Here is a 24,821-nt window from a genome sequence, read left to right on the forward strand (position 1 = left end):
TTGGCTGTAGGTTTGCTGTAGATGGCCTCTATCAGTTTAAGAAATATCCCTTCTATACCAATTTTCTTAAGTGTTCTGATCATAAAGGGATGCTGGATGTTATCAAAAGCTAAAAAAGCAAGCAATTCTTATAACTCTAGGCTCAGAGTGATGCAGAAGAAAGCATCTTTTAAATCCAAGACTGTGAACCAGCAAAGTTCACCAGTCAAAACTATGAATTACATATAAGAATTAGGAACCACTAGGTGAATGTCTACTATGATTTGGTTAATGACTCTCAGGTCTTGAACAAGTCTACGTTCCCAAGTCCCAGGCTTCTGGACTGGCAGGATGAGTGTGTTAAATGGGGATTGGCAATGTCTAAAGAGTCCAAACTGAAAGAAAGCAGACAACAGAGGCTAGATTCCCTGTCATGCTTATTCCCTCAAGGGATATGGCTTAAATGTGGTGGTGCCATCCCTGCCTGTACCTTGCCTGCTGTGGGGCAACTACCGTGCCTTAACCCTTCCTGGTCTGCCATGTGCCCATGCCTCCAGACTCACCTCTCAGAGGCTCTTTTCAGGAACCAGAGTAGGTTCAGAGGCTCCTGGCTGCAGAAGGGCAGTCTGCAGGGCACAAACCTGCCCTGGAATCACCTAACATTCAGTCATCCCGGGCTGAAAATAACTTTGGCTTTTAGTTTAGTTAAAAAATCATGTCCACCAAAAGAATGGGACACGGAGGCATACATAAGAAACTACGTTTTAAATGAGTTTGGCCTGGTTAATACTCCAAGAGTTGGAGGAATGGCCTCATCAAGGTTTCTCCTGAGACTCTAGTCACTTTTATAGTCTCTGAAGACAGTTGAGTCAGGTGTTTATCACCAAGTAAGAGGTGCCAATATCTACCAGAAAGTCCAAAGGTTGATTTCCCACTGTCATTGTGACTGCGGGTCATGTGGGAAATACAGAGGTGATGTCTGGGTCAGGAGAAACCTCCAGGACCCCATCACTCCTGGTCCCCATCCTCGATTTCTATTAATTGAGATACGAACATATCCAAATCCCAATTCATGTTTTGTAATTTTCTCTGAATTTCAAGAGCACATTGGCTAGAGAAAGTCATATTTACCATCTTAGAATTTGCTGGTGCTTACTGATCAATGTCCATTTTGAGGCAGTTTACATGCCTCAAAAGTCTGCTCTAAGGGGCAGTGCCCATAGCTCAGTGGGTAGGGTGCCAGCCACATACATTCAAATCCAACCCCAGCCAGCTAAAAACAACAACAATGGCAACAACAACAAAAATATCCAGGCATTGTGGCAGGTGCCTGTAGTCCCAGCTCCTCGGGAGGCTGAGGCAAGAGAATCACTTAATCCCCCAAGAGTTGGAGGTTGCTGTGAGCTGTGATGCCACAACACTCCACCAAGGGTGACATAGTGAGACTCTGTTTCAAAAAAAAAAAATCTCCTCTAGGCCTGGAGAAGTGGCTCATGCCTGTAATCCCAGCACTCTGAGAGGCCAAGGTGGACTGAACTCAGACCAGGATTGGAGTTCAGGAGTTGGAGACCAGCCTGAGCAAGAATGAGACCCTGTCTCTACTAAAAATAGCAAATTTAGCTGGATGTCGTGGCAATTGCCGGTAGCCCCAGCTACTCGGGAGGCTGAGGCAAGAAGATGGCTGGAATCCAATAGTTTGGGGTTGCTGTGAGCTATGACACCACAACACTCTACCCAGGGCCACAGAGTGAGACTCTGTCTCAAAAAAAAAAAAAAAAAAAATCTGCTCTAAGAATTCCAAGGGGCCCTTCTTAGGCCTCTGCCTAATGTCTTGTACTTTATTAAGACTGCTCTGTTCTGGCATTCTTTGGCAGAGACCAGCCAAGATGCAAGTCCTGTAATGCTGAAGCTTAGTTCTGTCACCATTGTTAATATTCCCTCCTGGCTCCAATGTGGGCATTGCAGTATGAGAAGTTGTCCTTACCAGGTGACCAGGAGAGTCAGCATGCATGCCATCTGCTTCTTCCCTGGCCTTATCTAGAACCATTTTGCGTTCCTCTGAGGTCAGCAAAGTGTTAAGTAGATTTTAAACATCTGCCCAAGTGGGGTTGTGGGTTGCAAATATTGGGGAAAACAAACTTTTTCCCATTTTCCTCATTCTGTTGCACTATGTAGGCATGTTGTTTTTCCAATTAAACAGAGGTAGAGAACATAGAATGGACCCAGAGAAGCCCTATAAGGGGGACCTGTCAATGCCCCCGTAGGTATCTGCTGAAGAAGAAACTGCCCTCTAGGGACTGAATTTGGGTCCTTGTCTGGGGTCAGAGGGGGAGATCATTCCTGTCACTGGGGGCCCTGGCCCTGTGGAGGTCAGATGCTGGTTCAGGGGCTGGGTTTCCAGCTCCAGCCCCTCAATAAGGAGGGAGAAAGGGAGCTGATGGCTCATTTAACCAGATAATTAGAATATCATTATCCTTTCCTTGGGGTTCATATAAAACAGGCATTTTCTCATCACTGGCCTTTTGAATTATGACTATTGAAAACTTATTTATTTATTTATTTATTTTTTGAGATTGAGTCTCACCATGTCACCCTCAGTAGACAGCCATGGCATCACAGCTGACAGCAACCTCTAACTCTTAGGCTTAAGCAATTCTCTTGCCTCAGCCTCCCAAGTAGCTGGGACTACATTTGTTGCAGTTGTCATTACTGAGTTTAGCTGACTGGGGCTGGGTTCAAACCCACCAGCTTTGGTGTATGTGGCTGGGCCCTACCCACTGAGCTATGGGCACCACCTGAAAACTTAAGCTTTTTGCAGATTCTGTTTAATATTCCAACTTGCATTCAGTATTCTTATTCAGGATGGACATATATTTCATGTGCAATTTAAAATAGTTATAACTTTAAAATTGCACACGAACTTTATGTCCACCCCTGTATCTCAATAGAAGGGTAGATTTGTTAACACCAACCTTAAGTTGGTGGGTTGTGGGTTGCAAATATTGGGGAAAACATCATTACCGTGATCTATACAAAGGATAAACCTGTATCACTCCTTATATTTTCTCATATAGCTTAACAGGCTTCAATGTAAATAAATAATTGCTCCAAAATCCAATGGAACATTCAGATTTCAAAGAATGCTGAAGATCCCCCCAAAATGGAAAAAAAATTAAGCCCTATTTTTTCAAAATTACTGTTTCTGTTCATGTTGATATACAAGTAAGCAAAATAAGGGGCATATTAATCTCCTAAATTTTTAATCAAATATGAAAAGAAGAATGTACAAATTTGAGAGAAAGAAGAAACTACCACAAAGACACATCTGATGTTACATGTTAGCCAAAGTAAAATTTGTTTGTACTTCACCTGGATTGCATTTCACGTCTAGTTCATAAAAACTAAAGAAGCTCTTATAGGCAGAATACACCTAAAGTTAATTTGTACTCGTGCCACCCTGAAATGACTGACAGCCAATTTTTTAAAAAGCTATGGATATAGCTTAAAACAATAGGTGCAAATGAAATTTAGTTGATAAGCCAAGTCAAAAGCAATAAGAATTTTATCAAAAAGGCTTAGACTGTCAACTTAAAAAGGCTTGTAATAATTCTCACAACTCTCATCCATGTAAGGTTTACCAACTTTCAGGAAATGAGAGTGTTTGGAGAATGCCTTCGGTGAGGATAATCATTTACAAGAAATGCGCAAAGTACCTGGAAAAGTTTGTGTGCTGACTCATTCTCCCCTCATGAGACCTAGCTTTTGTCCTACCACTTGGATTAGGCCCTGTTATTTCTAGATGTGGAAATGGCCCATTTACTGTGCAAGTAGGTGACGACTTCAAATCATACTACAAGTAAATTACAAGGAAAGCAGTCTGAGGTTTACGGTGTCACTTTGAGTAGCCTAACTTCTTGGAGACTTTCAAGGAGTTTGGGGAGCCCCAGGTAATGAAATGCCAGGGCTCTTATATCTTCCTATTAGTTCTTCAGGCTTCTAGAATCTTTGAGTTTACTATCGAAGTGAACAGACTCTAGCATCTCTTTTAATTTACCTTCTTGCTTTCCTTTTTCATATATATATACACACACACATATGTATATACTACATATACATATATACACACGTGTGTGTGTTTGTGTGGTGTGTATTTAAAGACAGGTTCTTGCTTTACTGCCCAGGATGATCTTGAATTCTTAGGCTTAAGCAATCCTCACACCTTGGCCTCCCCAAAGTATCCTCGGGGATACAGGCATTAGCCACTGTGCCCAGCCCTTCTTCCTTGCCTTCCTTTAGTCTAGTCTTCTTTACAAGAATTAAGTAAGCATCTTTACTAACCCAGCAAAAACATATAAGTTGACTCAGCACCTGTGGCTCATGTGGCTAAGGCACCAGCCACATACATCTGAGGTGGCGAGTTCGAATCCAGCCCAGGCCCACCAAAAAACAATGATGGCTGCAACCAAAAAAAAAATAGCCAGGTGTTGTGGCGGGCGCCTGCGGTCCCAGCAACTTGGGAGGTGGAGGCAGGAGACTCGCTTGAGCCCAGGAGTTGGAGGTTGCTGTGAGCTATGCCAGGGCACTCTAGCCAGGGGGACAGCTTGAGGCTCTGTCTCAAAATAAATAAATAAATAAATAAGTTGTTTTTACAATTTATTTTAACTAAAGACATTAAAGTTGACAGAACAGGCAAAAAATAAAAGGAAGTATTACATAAAGCAATAGATTGTAGTTCCTGGACAATCAAAACTATAAACACTGGAAAATGTTTTTTGTTGTAACTGTTAAGAAAATTTTCTTCTCATACACATGGGTAATCATACCTCAATCTTGAGGAGGTTAATAGGTAACTAAAACTTTGGGTTAGTGACACTGCGGGATCTGGTTAAATTGGGTTAGATTGAATTTCCGGTAGGAAAACAAAGGTCTCATCGCCATCATTCCCCACAATTAAGCAATAAGGGAGCGTGTGCAGTGGAACTGGGAAGAAAGTCTTGATGCGTGTTCAGTGACTTCTCTTCAAGAAGGAGTGCTGCAGAAGCTGGAAAGCAGAAGGTCGCTCATGCTGATCCCTAAGAAGGAAAAAACACGTTAGAAGCAGCACCCAGTAACTTGACTGCCAGTGAGACTTGCTTGACTCAAATGCAAACTTTTTTTGAGACAAGAGTCTCACTCTGTTGTCCTGGGTAGAGTGCCTTGGCCTTATCACCTCAAACTTCTGGTTTCAAGCAACCCCCCTGCTTCAGCCTCCTGAGTAGCTGGGATACAGGTGCCAACTCTGATGCCCAGCTAGTTTTTTCTATTTTTAGTACAGATGGAGTGACACTCTTGTTCAGGCTAGTCTCAAACTCCTGAGCTCAAGGGATCCTTGGCCTCCCAGAGTACTAGGATTACAGGCATGAGCCACGGCACTCAGCCAATGTAAAGTTTAGGGATAAAACAATAGACTTGGGTTGAGTCCAGACTCTAGCTTTTAGCTGTGTAACACTTAAGCAAGAGTGACTCAAACTCCCTTCATAAAATGGAAGATGAAAGTAACATTTAATACGTAACTAACTCTTTAAGAGAATTAAATGAGGAATACACAGTTTTGTTTCTTGTTTTTGTTTTTGTTTTTTAGACAGAGTCTTGCTCTGTCTCCTAGGCCAGAGTGTAGCGGCACTATCATAGCTCAGTACAAACCTCAAACTTCTGGGCTCAAGTGGTCCTACTGCCTCAGTCTACCAAGCAGCTGGGACTACAGGTACTCACCACCATGCCTGGCTAATTTTTCTATTTTATGCAGAGACAGGGTCTCGCTCTTGCTCAGGCTGGTGTCAAACTCCAGGGTTCAAGTGATCCTCCTGCCTTGGCCTCTCAAAGTGCTAGGATTACAGGCATGAGTCACTGCACCCAGTCTACATAGCTTTTAAACAGCAGCATTGTAGTTGTTTAAAAAAATATGGGCTTCTTAGCCCCACCATTATGACTAAAAAGTAGGCTCCACTTTACCATTGTACTTTTGTTCAATTTATTTGGGGTATAATTTACACACAGTAAAATTCACACTTTTAGGTATACAGTTTATTGCACTTTCAATTAGCATTAAATTTACTTTTAAAATTTAGAGGCATTAGAAAAACAAATAAAAAAGACTTTTAAAAGTAGACAATTTTTTGTGATTAATTGACATAATCTCATTTGGGGCACTCTTGGATGAACAAGAAGTAAAAGGAGATAGGTGTTCAGTACTATATGGTTTAGATTTTTTTACTTCAAGAAAGTAAAAAGCTTTTGGAAATTTAACCATCGCTGAATCAATAAGCTAATGAAACAGTCGATATTTAGTAGCAATGAGTTGTTCCAAAGGCATTTTTTTGGTTAAACTGGCTATCTTTAAATTTTTTTTTCAAATATGTAAATACTTATCGTCTTTAACAAACAGATTAATTCACCCACGTTGTACAACCACTCTTTTATGGATACATAACATTTGTGCATTTTTATGAGATTCATGTTGTATTTTGTCATAAGCACAGAATTTATAATGATGAAGTCAGGGTATATAAGGTATCCATCACCTCTTCGAGTATCTACCATTTCTACATGTTGGGAAGATTTCAAGTCCTCTCTTCTGGCTGTTTTGAAATACAGAATATATTGTTGTTAACTATAGTCACTCCACTCTGCTATCAAACATTGGAACTTATTCCTTCAATGTAACCATATCTTCATGCCCACTAACCAATCTCTTGCTATCTCCCCATCCCACCCACACACACTTCCCAACCTCTGATAACTATCATTTTACTCTCTACCTACATGAATTCAATTCTTTCAGTTCCCACATGGGTGAAAACATGCCATATATGTCTGTGTATGCCTGGCTTATTCCAATTATCATAATGACCTCTTCCATTTGTGTCACTGCAAATGACAAGATTTAATTCTGTTTTATGGCCCAATAGTATTCCACTGTGTATATGTTCCACATTTTCTTTATTCATTTATTCTTTGGTAGATGCTTCAGTCAATTCCATATCTTTGCAATTGTGAATAGTGCTACAATACACACTGGAGTACAGGTATTGCTTTGAAATATTGTTTCCTTTGCTTTGGATAAATACCCAGTAGTGGCATTGCTGAATTATATGGTGGTTCTATTTTAGTATTTTGAGAAATCTTCATACTGTGTGGCATAATAGCTGTACTAAAATTGCATTCCACCAAGAATATACAAGCATTCTCTTTTCTCCACATCCTCACCAGAATCTGTGGGGGTTTGGGGAGTGGGTAAGTTGATAATACCCATTCTAACTAGAGTAACATGATATCTCATTGGGGGTTGTATTTGCATTTTCCTGATGATTAGTGATGTTGAACATTTTTTTATGTACCTGTTGGTCTTTTTTTGTTTGTTTTTTAAACAGGGCACCTGGGCTTGAGTGCAAGGGCATCATAGCTTCTTGCAACCTCAAACTCCTGGGATCAAGCAATCCTTCTACCTCAGCCTCCTAAGTAGCTGGGACTACAGCATGCACCACCATGCCCGGCTAACTTTTAAATTTTTTTGTAGACTGGCTCAGCACCTGTGGCTCAAGTGGCTAAGGCGCCAGCCACATACATCTAAGGTGGCAGGTTCGAATCCAGCCCAGGCCTGCCAAACAACAATGATGGCTGCAACCAAAAAAAATAGCCAGGCGTTGTGGCGGGCGCCTGTGGTCCCAGCTACTTGGGAGGCAGAGGCAGGAGACTCGCTTAAGCCCAGGAGTTGGAGGTTGCAGTGAGTTGTGATGCCACGGCACTCTACCCAGAGGGACAGCTTGAGGCTCTGTCTCAAAAAAAAAAAAAAATTTAAATTTAAAATTAAAATTAAAATTAAAAATTAAAAGATTACTCATGAGAAAGTCAAATGAAAGTAGAGATGGGTGTCTAGCTATGTTACCCAAGCTGGTCTTGAACTCCTAGGCTCAAGCCATCCTCCCACCTCTATCTTCCAAAGTGCTAGGATTACAGGTGTGAGCCACCACACCAGCCTAAAATCTCAATCACCTTGATACAGCTTAAGGAAAGAAAAGACCATTTATAGATTCTACTCATATTATTCCCTGTCCTGAATTTGCCCCATTTCAAAAAGATTACTCATGAGAAAGTCAAATGAAAGAATCTGGAGGGTCCTCACAGTGTGTGCCTGGCAGCTGTCTGTGGTGTCCCAGGCGGGCAGTTCTCAGGCCCTAGGAAGCATGATGTGGCCTGGAGGCAGCCTCTCCGTTGGGCTGCACTGGTCTTTCCCCAAGGTGTAGGACACTGCCTGGGCCACAGGGCTGGGGACCTTTCCACTCCAACCAGGGTCATGGGGCTGCAGCCCTCCACGTGGACACGGGGAGATGAGCGTGGGGCTTCGGGGATGTGGGGCGGTGCAGGGGGTGCTGGGCACTGTGTGGTCTGCTGGGGGCTCACGAAATGGCACCATGCGGCAGCCGCTTGGGACTTGGTGTGCGAGGGACCATGGGTCCCGCTGGGAACTCCCTCTCTGGAGCCACGCTGTCACGCCCTCTCCAGGCGCTAGTCTCAGGGTCCCCAAAGGTCAAGGGACTCTCCCACCGCTAAGATTGCAAGAGTCCAGGTGTGAATGTGGGGTGAAAGGGTAAGGAAAAGGGTCCCAGTGAGGGAAAGGGTATGTGGGGTGTCAACTAACTCACCCAAGATCACAAATAGTAAGTGACAGCCCTGGGATCTGAACCCAGATTCTACTTCCAGGACCAATTTTAGGAACAGCATAACTCTGGGTGAAGAAAGGGGCCATCTGTCTGTAGCAGCGGTTCTCCAAGTCGTTCCCGGATCAGCATGCTCATCCGAGAGCTTGTTAGATACAGAAAGGCACATCCTGGGGCCAGACCCAGTCCTACTGAGTCAGAAACGGAGGGCGGGGCCCGTTTTCTGTGTTTTGAGGAAGGTCCCCAGCCGAGCTTCAGGCTCCCAGCCAATCCCAGCCAGCTGGCTGCCTCCATTCTCGCTCATCTGTGCCTCAGGAATTTGCTGTTGCTTCTCGGTTGAATCCCACTGTTCTTTCTTAAATGTCCTATTTGAAGTGTGATTTATCTACTTGCAGTTTTGTGCTTCTTTTTGGAGGAAGTAAGCACTGGCCTACATCAGTCCTCTTGAAGCCCCTCCTCTTTTGAAAGCAAAATGGCTCAACAGGCCATTTTCCAGGTGAAAATGGAAATAAGAATAAAATACTTTGAAAAGTATTTCATTTTATTTTATTTTTTTGAGACAGAGTCTCACTTTTGTCACCCTCGGTGGAGTACAGTGGCGTCATAGCTCACAGCAACCTCAAACTCTTGGGCTCAAGTGATTCTCTTGCCTCAGCTGCCATAGTAGCTGGGCCTATAGGTGCCCACCACGACATCCCACTAAGCATTTTAATTTTATCAGTTATTTCAAGGTGAAACTATCTCACCACCTGGAGGCCCTTTCTTTGGCCTCCAAAATATGCAAAAATCTCTTCCCTCCGTGATCTGGCTATCCTTTTCCTTTTATTCCTGGTAAGTGTCTCTAATGTGGCCAAGCATGGTGACTTTTTCCCAATATTTGATATCTCCTAAATTCTTAACAATTTGGTCCACTACTCTGTAGAAATTGTCCTCTTGAAATTAACCAAATTTAATAAGTTCATCCTTCTTATCTCTGTTGTGTTTGAAATATTCATTGCTCCCTACTTCCTGCAACTCTCTGCCTAATTATGGAGAACTCAGCTCCCTTGGTTCTTCTCCTACCTGAGAACAACCCCATATCCCTCTTCTTGCCTTGCTCCCTGTTTTTCTCCAGTTATGTGCTAGACTTGATACTATGCTATTCTATTATCTGCCTGGCAGATGTTTTCAGCATTCTCAAAAACATTTTCCTCAGCCTTCTAAGTTTTTCAGACTATAGCTATTGACCTTATAATGATTTTTAAATACATACCTCTAATTTGAATTGCTTTTCTGAATTCTCATTCCTTAGCCTCAAATGTCTCCTTAGGTGAAGGAGGGAGTGTATCTTTTTAAAACTACTTCCCCAGTTCCTTTCTCACCACTTTCTGTTATTTTTCCCACTGTCAGACTCAAAAATCATGAAATCCCATTACCAAGGCCTGATTCACCTGCCTCTGAAATCCTCTTCATAGTTCTACATCATCTACCACCATCAAAGTCAAAGCTCCAGATTCCCGCATGGCCCTCTAGGCTCTAGCAGTGTCTGCTCCAGGCCCTTCAATGCCCGGCCATCTAACCTGCCTTCCCAAAGTCCTCTCTTGCTGCACTGCCTGCCCCAAATCCTCCACAGCCCCCCTGCTTCAGCAACAAAACTAAATTCCTTGGCCTGTCTTCTCATAGCTTACCCTGCCCATACTAGTAGCCCCCTCATTTCTCACTGCCTCCCCAAGATCATTTCTACTCTATTTGGACCTTACTTCTGGCCTGTGCCCGAATGCCTCTATTTCTGAATATTTAAGAATGCCTCACTCTGGCTGGGTGCGGTGCTCATGCCTGTAATTCTAGCATTCTGGGAGGCTGAGACAGGTGGATTGCTTGAACTCAGGGGTTCAAGACCAGCCTGGGCAAAAGTAAGATTTCGTCTCTTCTAAAAATAGAAAAACGAACCGGGCATCGTGTCAGGTGCCTGTAGTCCCAGCCTCTCAGGAGGCTAAGGCAGGAGCAACACTTGAGCCCAAGAGTTTGAGGTGCTATGATGATACCACGGCACTCTACCCAGGGCAACAGAGTATAACTCTGTCTCAAAAAAAAAGAGAGCCTCACTTTCTAATTTCTGGTTCACACTGCCAAGGAGGATTGTTATTGATATCAGGTGAGATGATAGAGGGTCTTGCTATAGAATTTCAGGAGGTAATTGCAGTAGAACTTCTGTAAGTTAACCACTCAAAGGACTGTGACAAACTGGTCAACATACGGAAGTGGTCAACATAAGCAACTAGGCCTATTGTACTGATATATGCACGTGGTACACATCTGGTTTATGAAAATTAGGTCAACTTAAGGAGGTGGTCAGCGTAGGGAGGTGTCAACTATATATATACTTTTACATGACACTAAATAGGTGAGGTGTGTTAGTATTCTCCCTAATCATTATCAACTATGAAGCCATAATTGACTGCCCCATAGTCTGCTAAGCAATTTACATACACCATTTCACCTACCCTTCACAACAACCCTATTAATTTATTATTAGTGGTATGCGTCCTGTTTTGCTTAGTTCAAAAGGAAAGCCATTTGTGTGTGTAATGCCAACTTGAAAGAAAATGAGAATAGCAAATGGTTTCCAGCTGTGAGACAATAATAGCTATATATTAAATTCAGAACAAAGCAACTACAGTATTGTAAGAGTTAAAACCAATCTCTAAAACTAACACTGGTGACCATGACATTACAACATCCTTTGTGTTCTTTTTGTGTTTTTTTTTCTTTTTAAGAGACAGAGTCTCACTTTGTCACCCTCAGTAGAGTACCATGACATCACAGCTCACAGCAACCTCCAGCCCTCGGGCTTAGGCAATTCTCTTCCCTCAGCCTCCTAAGTAGCTGGGACTACAGGTGCCCAGCACAATGCCCAGCTATTATTTTGTTGCAATTTGACCAGCATTGGGTTTGAACTCACCACCACATATGGGGCCGGCACCCTACTCACTGAGCCACAGGCTTCGCCCAGGTTTATTATTTTTTTAAAGGAGCAGGGTGCAGCTCTGTGCCTGGGGCTTTGTTCACAAAATCCATGCTGGGACACCTAAGATGTCTCTGCATCTATCAATGCTCTGAATTGTACCCCCAGAGTATGTGTTCCTTCCTTGGCCTATACAATCATCCTAAAATCAGCTGGGACAGGCTGATACACATATGCCGGGAGAAGGAGACAGATAGAATGAAAGAAAAAGGCACATTTATTAGCAGACATGGTGAACTGTGGATTCTGAGATTCGTTCAGAAAGGTAAAATCAACCTTCTGGAGTTGGTGGGTTGCCATATGTACTTGCTAAAAGGTGGGGCACTAGAGTTTTTCATCTAGGGATAAAACACGTACTTCTTTGAGAGACATGAAATCAAGTCTGAGTCTCAGGACTTACTTGTCCTCCAACTAAGTGCTAAGCATGTTGGAGCTCAGAAAACAGCACCCCAAAATGAAGGCCTCAGAAACAAAAGTTTTTCTCTGAACTTCTCTGGTCCTCCTGCCTCTCAGTTCCATTCTCCAGTGAGGCTAGCCATAGAGTCCTTCTTCATCAAGGCAAGTGATAAAAAACAGATGCCCTTTTCCTGAAAGCCCACCATCAAACCTAAAATTACTCTGTGTAAAAACTGGCCATAAAGAAATGATCTGACCCGCCTTGTTTGACAGTAGGTCATAAGACCCAATCCAGAGAGGACCCCCCCATATTCAGAAGGAAGGAATGCAGCTCAGAGAGGCCAAGAAGAATCTAGACCAGTGATTTTCAATGAGTATGCCATGAAAATTTTTAAAAGATCATTAATTAAATTATTTTCAAACACAGTTCAAAGCACAGTGTGTCTATATATGTACTTTTTTTTTTTTTTTTGAGACAGAGTCTCACTTTGTTGCCCTCGGTAGAGAGCCGTGGCATCACGCTTATAACAACCTCCAACTCTTAGGCTTAGGGATTCTCTTGCCTAAGCCTCCAGGGTAGCTGGGACTACAGGCACCCGCCACACATCCGGCTATTTTTTGTTGCAATTCTCATTGCTGTTTTAGCTGGCCAAGGCCAGGTTCGAACCCACCACCCTTGGTATACGGGGCCAGCGCCCTACCCACTGAGCCACAGGTGCCGCCCAGTATATATATATATATTTTTTTCCAGTATATATATTTTTACACTCTTTTTTATTGACATAATTTAAGCATGATGCGGAAGTTTAACTATAAGTTCAAGTATGCCATGAGATTAAAAAAAAATGGTTGAGAAACACTGATCTAGACAGACAGGCCTGGTTTGGTTTCCCTACTCAGTCTATTAGCATCGATCATACCCTCTTATCCAATCATGTTTTCACATGGCTATCTATAGTTTACTGAACCTAAACATAAAAATGGACAATTTCTCTTGTACCTCTGGTTCTTTATTCTAACAGCTGCTATGTATACATGTTAAATACATTTGTGAGTCTTTTCTCCTATTAATCTCCCTTATGTCAGTGATTCTTTTTAGCACACATTTAGGAGGCCAGGGGTCTTGGTCTCTGTGAACCTCGCTAGGGGGATAGGTTTTAAGCCACTGTACATACCTAGAGTGGGTTCTAGCACCTCCAGCCCCCTCCCCTCCCACACATATGCACACACACACTTCAGCCAGAACCATTTCTCTGCTTTTATATGTTTTGTTCTTTGAGATTTCATTAGCAGAGGATACCTGGCTGAAATTTTGAGAACCACAGCATTAGTTAATTATCTATGGTCCCTTGCAACTTTACACAGGATTTAATTCCATACATATGAGAGGAGACAAGGAAGGGGAAACAGGCAGTTTTGTTTTTGTTTTTTTTTTGTTTTTTTGAGACAGAGCCTCAAGCTGTCCCCCTGGGTAGAGTGCTATGGCATCTCGGCTCACAGCAACCTCCAACTCCTGGGCTCAAGCTAGTCTCCTGCCTCAGCCTCCCAAGTAGCTGGGACCACAGGCACCTGCCCCAACGCCCGGCTATTTTAGGGTTGCAGCCATCATTGTTGTTTGGCAGGCCTGGGCTGGATTCCAATCCGCCACCTTAGATGTATGTGGCTGGCACCTTAGCCACTTGAGCCACAGGCGCCCAGCCAACAGGCAGTATTTTTTAGGCTTTTCTGAGCCCCCTAATACTCTTCCACTTGACGCTTGAAGTCTCCAATTATAGATTTTCTTCTTTGGCTCTAAATTAGGGTGACCAGACGTCCCACTTTTGGCAGGACAGTCCCACTTTTCAACAATTTGTCCCGCCTCCCACGGCATTTTAAAAAAGTCCCGATTTTTGGAAAGAATGCAAGAACAGGTGGGAGAACAGTTAGGGAATACACACTTTTCAGCTGCCATGTGGCTTTTCACCAGAATATGAGTTTTATATTATTTTTGTTAATTTTATAATGTTAAACTGTAATAATAACAAATAATTGCTGAGAAGTGATTATCGAGAACTGCTTATCAAAGTTTGCATTGTTGTCAGGCCCTGCCCTGCCCCGTCCCTCGCCCTGCTCCCCACCCCCATGTTATCCTGCCTTACCAATGTTAAAATCTGGTCACCCTACTCTAAATGTTTCCCTTCAGTTTAAACAGAAAAAGACAGCATTTTACCATAGCCAGTTTCTAGGAAGAAGTCTCACTGGTAAATACATAGCTCTTCAGCAAATTTTACAGACCCCTATTGACTTGAAGTACCCTGTCAACACTCGGTAAGACATTTAATTGAGGCAGTTCCTATCTGAGGCACTGCTCCCTGTATCCTGATGCAACAATGAACACAATCACCCAATATGGCTAATCCCCATTACTTCGGCACAAAATCCCTCCCTACTTGATTTCTTAACCAAAACAGAGCTTTTAATGGACCATAAATTATAGGGGAAATGTCAGCTGCTTGGAACCTCTGGGCATTTATCCTCCTTCTACTGCTTTCAGTGTCTTACCTGGTTAGACACACACGTACGAAGTCTGCTGCGTCTTCAGAGAAGTGGTCTGGTAAAGGAGGCATCAGCCCTCGGTGTGCTCCGATGTAAAACATGGCTGCCATCCTGTCCATGGAAGCCAGTGGAGGTTTGCCTGTGGCCATCTCAAACACAGTGCAGCCAATGCTCCAAATATCTGATTTCCTTCCATAGCCAGATTCATTGATGACTTCGGGAGCCATCCAATATGGAGTCCCATGCATGGACTTAAGCATGTCACTATGGGTACCATTTAATCCTGCCCAGGCCAAACGCTTGGCACAGCCAAAATCAATCAGCTTTATTATTCCCGTTGGCATGAGCATAACATTATTTCCTTTGATATCTCGATGCACCACACAGTTCTCATGGAGATAAGCAATACCTTGCAGAATTTGTTCTGTATATTTACAGAACACCATCTCAGGCAATGGCCCAAAACGGTTTATAATACTAGAGATTGAGCCACCAGGAACAAACTCCATGAAAATGCTCACAATGTTCTCTTCCAAGCATGTCCCCAAATAGGCCACAATGTTGACGTGTTTCAGTGCTTTGAGTAAATCTACTTCTTCCTGTAGTTTCCGGTATTCTTTTTCAGTAGCTAATTTATCAGAGGTATCCAAAGCTACCTGTTTTACAGCTATTAGCTGCCCTTGGCTAGTGAGACCACAGTATACCTAGAAGCAAACCAATATTATTAAATACAATGGCATAACTTGTTCACATAATGACTCATGTGACACCTGACTTCCCCTTCTCTTCCCAAACCTTTGTCTTTCTCTAAATTGATACCTTCCCACTAAATACAAATTCCATGTTTCACTGGATCCAAGATGGGGATGAACATCTTGGTGAATGGATATCATATTGTCTTGAAGTCAAGTAGCTTGGATTGTCTAGAATCCTGGCTTTACCTTTCTCTAGATATATAACTTGGAGAAAGTTGTATAACCTTTTTGATGTCAGTTTTTCTCATCTATAAAATTGAGGTACCAATTCTTGCCTCAGAGATTTCTATGATGACTACATGAGATGGTGGTTTAGGAAGGCTCCTCACAGAATAAATAGAATAGGGCTAGTTCAGCTCTCAAGCTCTCTGGAGAGAGAAGTAGGCAGGTCCCAACAGTCACCCTCATGATATGATCTCAGTGGCTTTGTGTCTTCCACCTTCTCACTAAATCCTGAAATGTCCCCAACTAAAGACAGCATAGATCTCATTTGGAGGCATCTTTTTTTTTTTAAACCAATCATCTATGTAAATAACTATCTAAAGTGCTAGAAGTCAATTTTTAATTTAAGAACTTAAAAATAAATTTTAGGCATGGGATCTTGCTATGTTGTCCAGCTTCTCTGGAACTCCTGATCTCAAGCAGTCCTCCCACCTCAGTGTCCCAACATGCTAGGCTTATAGGCATAAGCCACTGTAACCTGGCTTTAGGTGGTCTTTTTTTATATACATGATATTTGTACCACTGTACCTGGCTGAAAGTCCTAGGACTTTAGATGGTCTTTTATTATATACATGATATTTGTACATATATGTGTGATATTTTGATACACGATAGGTGTGTAATGATCAAGTCAGGGTATTAGGATATCCATCCATCACCTTGAACATTTGTCATTTTCTTTGTGTTGGGAACACAAAGGTTTTCCAGCTCTTTTGAAATAGACAATATGTTGTTGTTAATTATAGTCACCTTACTGTGTTATCAGACATGAGAACTTATTCATTCTATCTGACGGTATGTTTATACCTATTAACCAACCTCTCTTCACCCTACCAGCAATGGTAATACAGTTCACAAAACATTGGGAACATCTTCTATTTTTGCCATTCAGCAATGATTCTCCCAACTTCTAGTAACATATTGAGCTGTTAAAAGAAGACATTTCTTTCCCATTGAACTGGAACCTGGGAAAATGAGAGACTAGAAATGCAATGGCCATTGCCTGGGGAGAACAAGAGCCAGACAGAAAGAGAGTCATATCCTGATGATCTTGTTTGATTCCTGAAATCACCTGTCCCCAGAGCCAGACCTATTCCAGAACTTTCAGTAGCATAAAGCAATAAATATCCTTTCCCTCAAGGCAGTTTGGGTTGGGTTTTCTGTTACTTCCAACTAAAAAAGTTGCTAAGTAAAAGAGTGCTTGCCAGGTGTCAGGGCATGGAGAGGATGGTTGGGGAACAAGGAGAGGTCGCAGAGGGGTGGAGAATTCTGATTTCAAATTTTCATTTTAACTTACTGTGCCGTAGGCTCCCTTCCCAAGGATCTCACCCTTGGTCCACAGGATAGACTCTTCATATTTTAAAGTATTTTCAGAAAATGTCTTCTTTCCATTTGAGTTGAGAAATTTCTCCTCCCTGTCACATATCCTAAACCCATCACTGTCTCTCTGTGAGATGAGACAAAAACAAAGATCACCATTAAACTCTGAGTTGTTAAGATGGAGAGAGAGGTGGAGAGTGGAATCTTCCTTTCAAATGCACCTGTCCATGGCCAGTCTTACTATTCGTGGGTAACTTTCAGAAACGTGTATTTACCCAAAATGACCGAGTAGTATACCTTAGTCGTATTCTTCAGCCTAGTTAATTGTAGGTATTTTAAGTTGCAATTTTGCTTTGTATCTTTTATAGGAGGGGATCTTAGGCTTGGGCCTCCAGGCTATTGACTGCCATCCTTTAAGAAACACCTTTTTCACAAGATCCTTATCATGAGAGACTATATTAGTGTGTGACCTCTCCTCAGACACCTACCCTTAACTCTCTCTTCAAAATTCCCACTATCCTAGTCACCTTGCTCCTAAACATGTAGCCAAGTACAGAAAGAGAAATATACCATGGTGGACACATGTACACATACTCACAGAAGCAAATACTCATATACACATATTTACATATGCAGTTACACAAGGTACATACATGTAGATATAAATGATGCGCAATCCATAAACATACATGTACATATATACCTCACATATACACACACATAGATATAGCAAGAGATGATACATTTAATACAGACCAACAATGGCCAGACTATAAGCATATATAAAAATAGAACTCTGACCCATAATCTGCAGCAACCAGCCCAAGAAATGAACCCTTTATTTACAGTGGCTACACCAGGAAGCCAATTTTCTTTCTTTTTTTTTTTTTTTGCAGTTTTTGGCCGAGGCTGGGTTTGAACACGCCACCTCTGGTATATGGAGCCAATGCCCTACTCCTTTGAGCCACAGGAAGCCAATTTTCCATCTTCAGGTCAGATTTAAAGAAAGTCAAACTAATATTTCTAGCAAACAATCCCGGAAGCCAAACAATAACCCTTGTAACAATCAGCTCCAAATAGCCATGGTTTGATTACTAACTGAAATTTCTCTGATCTTTGTCTCTACTTCTAAGTTAGTCACAATGGGAGAAAGCCAAATATGTACCCATCAGCAATCAACTGTGGGGTGTCCCACTTCCAGTTGGCCACCTACAGCTTCTCCACACCATGAGCCTCCAACCAGGGCACACCCTAAGCCTTTCCCTTCATCCACGGTAAGGTTTGACTGCTCCTCTGTTTGCCTTTGAGTCTCTGTTGGGATGCATGTGATGGGGTCTGACGGCCTTGCTATAACAAACTCTGAATAAAAGGGCTTTATCTGTGTTTCATTTACTTCCATAATACACACATAAACTCAAACACACACACATACATACGTAAGCATATAAGCTTCCACTTATACACATACATATGCAAAACAAATATGCACCTTTATACACACCACTAATATGCATACAGATATTCTCTTCCTCCCTCCCTCCCTTTCTCCTTCCCTCCTTCTTTCTCTCTTAGAAAGAGAAAATTGGCTTCCTGGTGTAGTCACACACACACCCTGATCACAAGCAATTTTGATGGTCAAAACAATCCACAACAAACTAAAGATCCATGGTCCTATTTGCACTAGAACATTTATCACAGCTCAGTTTGTAATCACCAAGGTGTGGAACCAACCTAAGTGTCCATCAACCCAGGAATAGATTAACCAATTGTGGTATCTATATACCAGGGAATACTAGTTACCACAAAAAAAATGGAGACTTTCATTTTTTATACTAACTTGGATGGAGTTGAAACACATTCTTCTTAGTAAAGTATCCCAAGAATGGAAAAGCAAGTGTCCAGTGTACTCAAGACTAATATGAAGATGAACTAATACACACCCACATAAGAGAAAAACTCATTCAATTAAATTTTGAGGGGGGAAGTTGGTGTGTTCCCACTTACTGGGCACAATGTAAGGGTATATGGCACACCTCCTGGGTGCAGGACACAACTACCACAGGGACTTTACCTAACAAATGTAAACATTGTAACCTAACCATACTCTCATATTAATCTAAAATAAAATTCTTTTTTCAGTGGTAAGATAGGATTTTTATCTATCCTATCTTATCCTATTCAGTGGTAAGGTAGAAGTTAGAAAGGAATACAGAAGAAGTAAAAAGTACTAGAGCTTCTGGTAGGGGGAAAGAACTGAACTCCTAAAATAAATTTTTAAAAAGGATCCATGGTCCTAAAGATCCTTGCTACTCAGCATGGCATCTGCAGAGAAGAACAAACCATGATGGTGGTGCAGAGGCCTGGTGAAGTCCATCTAGGAACCAGAGATCCTGCAGGGTTGCCTTCCTCACAATTGTTCATGTTCCTGCATAGGGCCATTCGGGCTCTTCCTACTCATCCACTCCTGTTTTTACCCAAACTGGAATTTAAAGACTGCTTGGAAAAGAAAGGGTCACAAAAGATCAGTTTTTGACTCCATGACTACAAGGTGAAGTGATGGGCTGCTTTCATATTTATTGGCTTGTTAGCTCTTCTTCAAAGTGAAATGGTTAGTGGTAGATGCACCTGAGATGCGCAGGTGTGCACACACCTCATTTCCTGCTCCACCCTGGAGGCCTCTGCAGATCACTATCCACACCTCAGCAGGGACCAAGTTCACCCTAATGGAGGAGCTGGCCTTTTAGGACAAGAAATATCCCCACTGTGAAGTGATTAAGGGAGTGGGGCTAGAGTCAAAATCCCTGATCTCACCTCTCACTAGTCAGATGATTTTCTAAGCCTCCATTTCCTCATCTCCAAAATGGGGCAATATTAGTGACTATGGTACTTACAGAGCTATTATAAAGCATAAAAAGGAGACAATACAATGTATCCCACTTATACGGTGAGTTCCCAATGAACCTAGCTATGGTATAATTATTTACCATAGTGGCATAGTAGCATGGGCATAGTATGCTATAACCTGAGATAGTGTTCAATAAATAACATTTTAGCTTAATGTCCTGTTTCCGTCTTTATGATTTGTGTAGAGCAGGAGGCTCCGGTGAAAATGAAAACAAACAAAACCCAACTATCTGTCTGTATTCTTCCTCCTCATGCCACTCCCACTCCCGTGCCAAACGAAATTGAAAAAAAATTTCCCATGCCAAACAAAATTGAAAAAAATTATTTCCAGGACTTTTGCTTATGCTTCCTTAAGAACAATGGCTGATCTTATAGACCACTGTGTTCTCCCTTCTGAGAGCAAATGCACAGGTACAGGGACACTTTGAGAAATGCACACCTCGTGCCTTCGTGTGAATGGTACGCTGAGCTCGTTTTGGAGCCCTGCTCATGCCTTTCCCTCTCATACACCACCAAGAGCAGAAGGCTTTGCCTATAGTTACTGCTGATAGTTGAAAATTACCTGCTGTTGGTTGAAAATGTCTTTGGTGAATAAAATACTTGGCTATTTAAATAATTTTTCTGTATTAATGTTTCCAAAGTGATTTCATTGCCGTGCCAAACTATCTAAATTCCAGAAGTAAACATCTTAGCCTGGGAAGTCAAGGGACCTGGATTCCAACCTTGTGAACAATGAGACCTTTAAGAAATGATTTGGGGTGGCCTGTGGCTCAAAGGAGTGGGGCACCGACCCCATATGCCAGAGGTGATCGATTCGAACCCAGCCCCGGCCAAAAGCTGCAAAAAAAAAAAAAAAAAAAAAGAAAGAAAGAAAAGAAAAGAAATAAAAGAAAAGTTATTTTGTTTTTGAGGCAGAGTCTCACTATGTCACCCTTGGTAGAGTGCCATGGCCTCACAGCTCATAGCAACCTCCAATTCTTGGGTTTAAGAGATTCTCTTGCCTCAGCCTCCCCAGTAGCTGTGACTACAGGCGGCCACCACAACACCAGTTATTTTTTTGTTGTATTGATTGGGTTCAAACCCACCAGGTCCAGTGTATGTGGCTGGCACCTAGCTGCTGAGCTACAGGTACCAAGCCGAAACTATTTAATTTTTTAAGCCTTATAATTCCTCATTTGAAAATAAGGGATTTGGGCTGGATGCAGTGGCTCACACCTATAATCTCAGCACTTTGGGAGTCAGAAACAGGAAGATCAATTGAGGCTAGGAGTCAGAGACTAGCTTGAACAATAAAGCAAGACCTTGTCTCGACAAAAAAAAAAGTTAGCCAGGTGTGGTGGCCTTAGCCTATAATCCCAGCTGCTGAGGAAGCCAAACTAGGAGGATTGCTTGAACCCAGGGGATCGAGTTTAAAGTGAAATATTATCAAAACACTGAACTCCAAAATTGGTGATAAATGGAGACTTTTTTAAAAAAAAAAAAAAAAAAAAAAGGAAAAGAAATAAAAATGAAAATAAGGAGTGTGAACCAGATTGTCTCTAAGATCCTTTCCGCCCCCAATGAATCTCTGATTCCAATTATACCAACCTGTATTTTGACATTTGTTTTCTCTCTCCCCAATTCTTTTGTGGCATTTCCTCTCCTACTGAGGCGAAGATTTAGGTTTTCAAGATCTGTTTGATTCACCATCATTTGGCAAGAGTTATTATCTTTCTCATCAAGAGCCAATAATTCTGCAGCTAAACAACCTAATAGTTCATCTGTCAATTCTTCATTCTTTAAGGAGTCCAGGCTTTCTTGGGAAATTGAATTTGCATAATTTAAAGCTTTTCCGAATGTTTCATCTGTGATTGATGTATTTTCCAAACTATCATGATCCAAAGAATATACCCAACGTTGATGTGTCTGGGAAGATACACTTTCTTGTTTCTCTTGGAAAGAGAAATTTATAAGCGTTTTAGACTTGTCTGAAACACTATCAAACTCCAGATCATTAGCTAAAATTTGATTACACTTTATTTTACCAAAAGATGTATTCTGTTCTTCTTGCAGTACATTCTGGGTACTCTTCTCACTGGGTACTGCCCAGCTGTTTTCTGAAGTGACAAATGGAGTTTGGTGATGTAGCTCTTCAAGTTCTTGCAGATCTCTGAGGCTCATGGCAAGTATCTGATGGTTAGAAATGTCTCCTTCATCAGCAGACTCTTCCATAGAAACTTCTTCAACAATGGATAAGTCTGAAACAGGAAGGAATTCGTTCTGGTCAGTGGACCGTTCAGAAGTGTGAGCCACGTTCATGGGATGAACTTCATGTTTGAAAGATAGAAAGTCATTTCCTGAAGATTTTATTTGCCAGTCTGATTCTGAAATACCATCAAGATTTTCAACATCAGATAGGTTGCGGCCTACCACCGTGCAGCTCTTTTCTTTAGAAATTAAGACTTTGTGCTGTTGTTTTGTGCCAAGTGAAGACTTTGCGGGCTTAATATGTGGTCTTTTCTGAGAACATTTTGTTCTGCTATTGCTGTTCCTCTCACTGTTTGAGGATCGACATTTATTGGTGACACACCTGCCTGACAGAGCTGAGCATATCTCTCGGTAATACTTGTTTTCATGCTGTTCAGCTTCTCGAATGTGACAATAAACAGGGGTCCCAAACATCTCATAGATTCCGGGACCATTAGCAGTTGAATTGATTTCTTTAAACATGTCACTATATTTAAGATCTAGGTAATTTAGTCTTGGCTCTGTTGGTTGAACAGAGAAAGGAACATATGACTTTTTTCTTCCCGGATTTTTACAGATGCAAGGAAATGATTGCCTTTTAGGTTTCTGAGTCCGGTAAGCTGATGGCTTCTTCTCGATCTGTGGCATTCTTCTTTGAAACTTGGGTGACTGCTGAAGCCTGGAGTCAACAAACCCCAAAGCAGGAAAACTTTGAGTTTTTATTCTGGTTTTATGCCTGGTAGGTTTAATGCAGCTTTCAGCAGAAATCATGAAATTCTGAGATGTCTTATTACTTGCCTTGGTCTTTGAATCCAATTTATTTCTGTGGGTATTCATCTTATGTTTGTCATGTTCCTGGTGCGCAAGTATGTTGACACTACGGCTGTCGTGTGCAGTTCCCCTTCCTTTTAGGAGGTTTGGTTTGGCTATAGCTGGTTCCTTGGGCGTTTCATTTGCAGGGAGAGTGATATGGATAAGAGGCACCAACCCATTCATTTCTTGTTTGTCTGCTTCATTCGTTGATACTTTCATGTTTGTTTCTATCCCATTCTGACATTCTTGGAGCTTTTCCACTGGGTCATCAAAGACTCCATTGGACAAGCTTTTAAGTAGAGTAAACTCTTCTAAAATATCGTTTGGTCCAACTGCTTCACCTTTATGTAACGAAGCACTTTTTGAACCAGTTTTATTATTTCTCACCTTTTCATCCTGGCTTGGAGTGATCTCTGAATATTTGGCTCGAATGGTACATTCAAATTCTGCATCTTGTTCACAGTTTCTGGTTCCTGAACTCTCTTTCCTTCTTGATGAGAGATATCGAGAGCACTCTTCTGCTTTTGTCATTTTACCACCATGGCAGTCAATATTCTCTTGCTTATCTGTGGGAGTATTGCCAGCCTTAAAATTCTTAAAAGACATCAAAGATTGCTCCTTTTCAATGTGAAAGATTTCAATTTTGTCATGTCCTTCTATTTCCCTGGATTTCCAGTTCTCCTTCATTGCCAAGTGTTGTCTATGATGGTTAGCCTTCCGAAAAGGGCACATGTTTCTTGACCAAATGGAGCTATCAGAAGACCTGAGAGTCTGATGGATCAGTGCCTTAAATGGTGCTTCCTCCTGCTTGTTCAATGAACTAAACTGATCAGATTGACTGACAGGCTCTGAGCGCTTATGGATGAAGGATGGAACGGTTGCCTTCTCTTTTGGAACCTTGTGGCTCTGGGGGATGGTAAAGCCACCAGATCGTATAGGCAACAGTGCCAATGGTGACAGAGAGAACTAAAAGGAAAAAGAGAGAAAGCTGTGAATGTAGAAACATGTATAAATATGTTAACTGGTTTAAAGTAATCTGAAGAGATCCTAATATTCTCTTAAGGAAGCCCTTTAATATGCAAAGTAATTCTGGAGGTCACATTTTTTAAAACTATAATCTCTTTCCCCATATTTTTTTGGAACCAAGAAAACTCAAGAAACCAAAATTAGGCCAGGCGAGGTGGCTTATGCCTGTAATCCTAGCACTCTGGAAGGCCAACAGGGGTGGATTTCCAGGGCTCAGGAGTTCAAAACCAGCATGAGCAAAGTAAGACCCCACCTCTAAAAAATAACCGGGCATTGAAGCGGGCACCTGTAGTCCCAGTTACTTAGGAGCTTGAGGCAAGAGGATGGCTTGAGCCCAAGAGTTTTAGGTTACTCTGAGCCATGACACCACAACCTTCTACCAAGGGTGACAAAGTGAGATGCTGTCTCAAAAAAAGAAAAAAGAAAAGAAAAAAAAAAGAAGAAGAAAGAAACCAAAATTATTATAGATGAAAAGATTAACGATTATACATTCTCTTTTGGAATCTCAAGCTGCTGCCATGGCGTCATAGTTCATAGCAACCTCTAACTCTTGGGCTCAAGCAATCCTCTTGCCTCAGTTTTTCTATTTCAGTAGAGATGGGGATCTCGCTTTTGCTCAGGATGGTCTCAAACTCATGAGCTCAGCAATCCACTTGCATAGGCCTCCCAGAGTGCTAGGATTACAGGTGTGAGCCATCATGCCTGCCCATTATACATTCTTAAATGAAGGCCCTATGATGTAAATGTTAAAAATTTAAGACAAGAAATAGTTTATTTCTCTTCTCTTTTTCTTTTTCTTCCCACAGAATTGATTTAAGATTTTTTAAATCCTACTAAAAGGTTCAAAAATGCTGTTATATGTACTTTAACAATGATAATTCAGGCTTGGCGCCTGTGGCTCAAGCGGCTAAGGCGCCAGCCACATACACCTAAGGTGGTGGGTTC

General features: G+C 41.8%; 1 protein-coding gene across 5 annotated transcripts in view; it reads right to left on the minus strand.

The window, feature by feature from the left end:
• Positions 1-4,984: 4,984 nt before the first annotated feature.
• Positions 4,985-24,821, minus strand: part of MAP3K19 (mitogen-activated protein kinase kinase kinase 19) — a 71,399-nt gene continuing 51,562 nt past the window's right edge. For 2 of the 5 annotated variants that reach the window (XM_003794375.2, XM_003794376.1), the window contains 4 exons: positions 21,399-23,816; positions 16,885-17,034; positions 14,617-15,314; positions 4,985-5,051 (listed from right to left, as the gene is read on the minus strand). In XM_003794375.2, the coding sequence (XP_003794423.2) occupies positions 4,985-5,051; positions 14,617-15,314; positions 16,885-17,034; positions 21,399-23,816 (3,333 nt within the window). The remainder of the gene's footprint in view (positions 5,052-14,616; positions 15,315-16,884; positions 17,035-21,398; positions 23,817-24,821) is intronic. The other 3 variants (XM_012807957.1, XM_012807956.1, XM_012807958.1) reach the window with 3 other exon arrangements.

Source organism: Otolemur garnettii, unplaced genomic scaffold (genome assembly GCF_000181295.1).
Source record: "Otolemur garnettii isolate 467f Iridium unplaced genomic scaffold, OtoGar3 scaffold00080, whole genome shotgun sequence".
Lineage (NCBI taxonomy): Eukaryota > Metazoa > Chordata > Mammalia > Primates > Galagidae > Otolemur > Otolemur garnettii.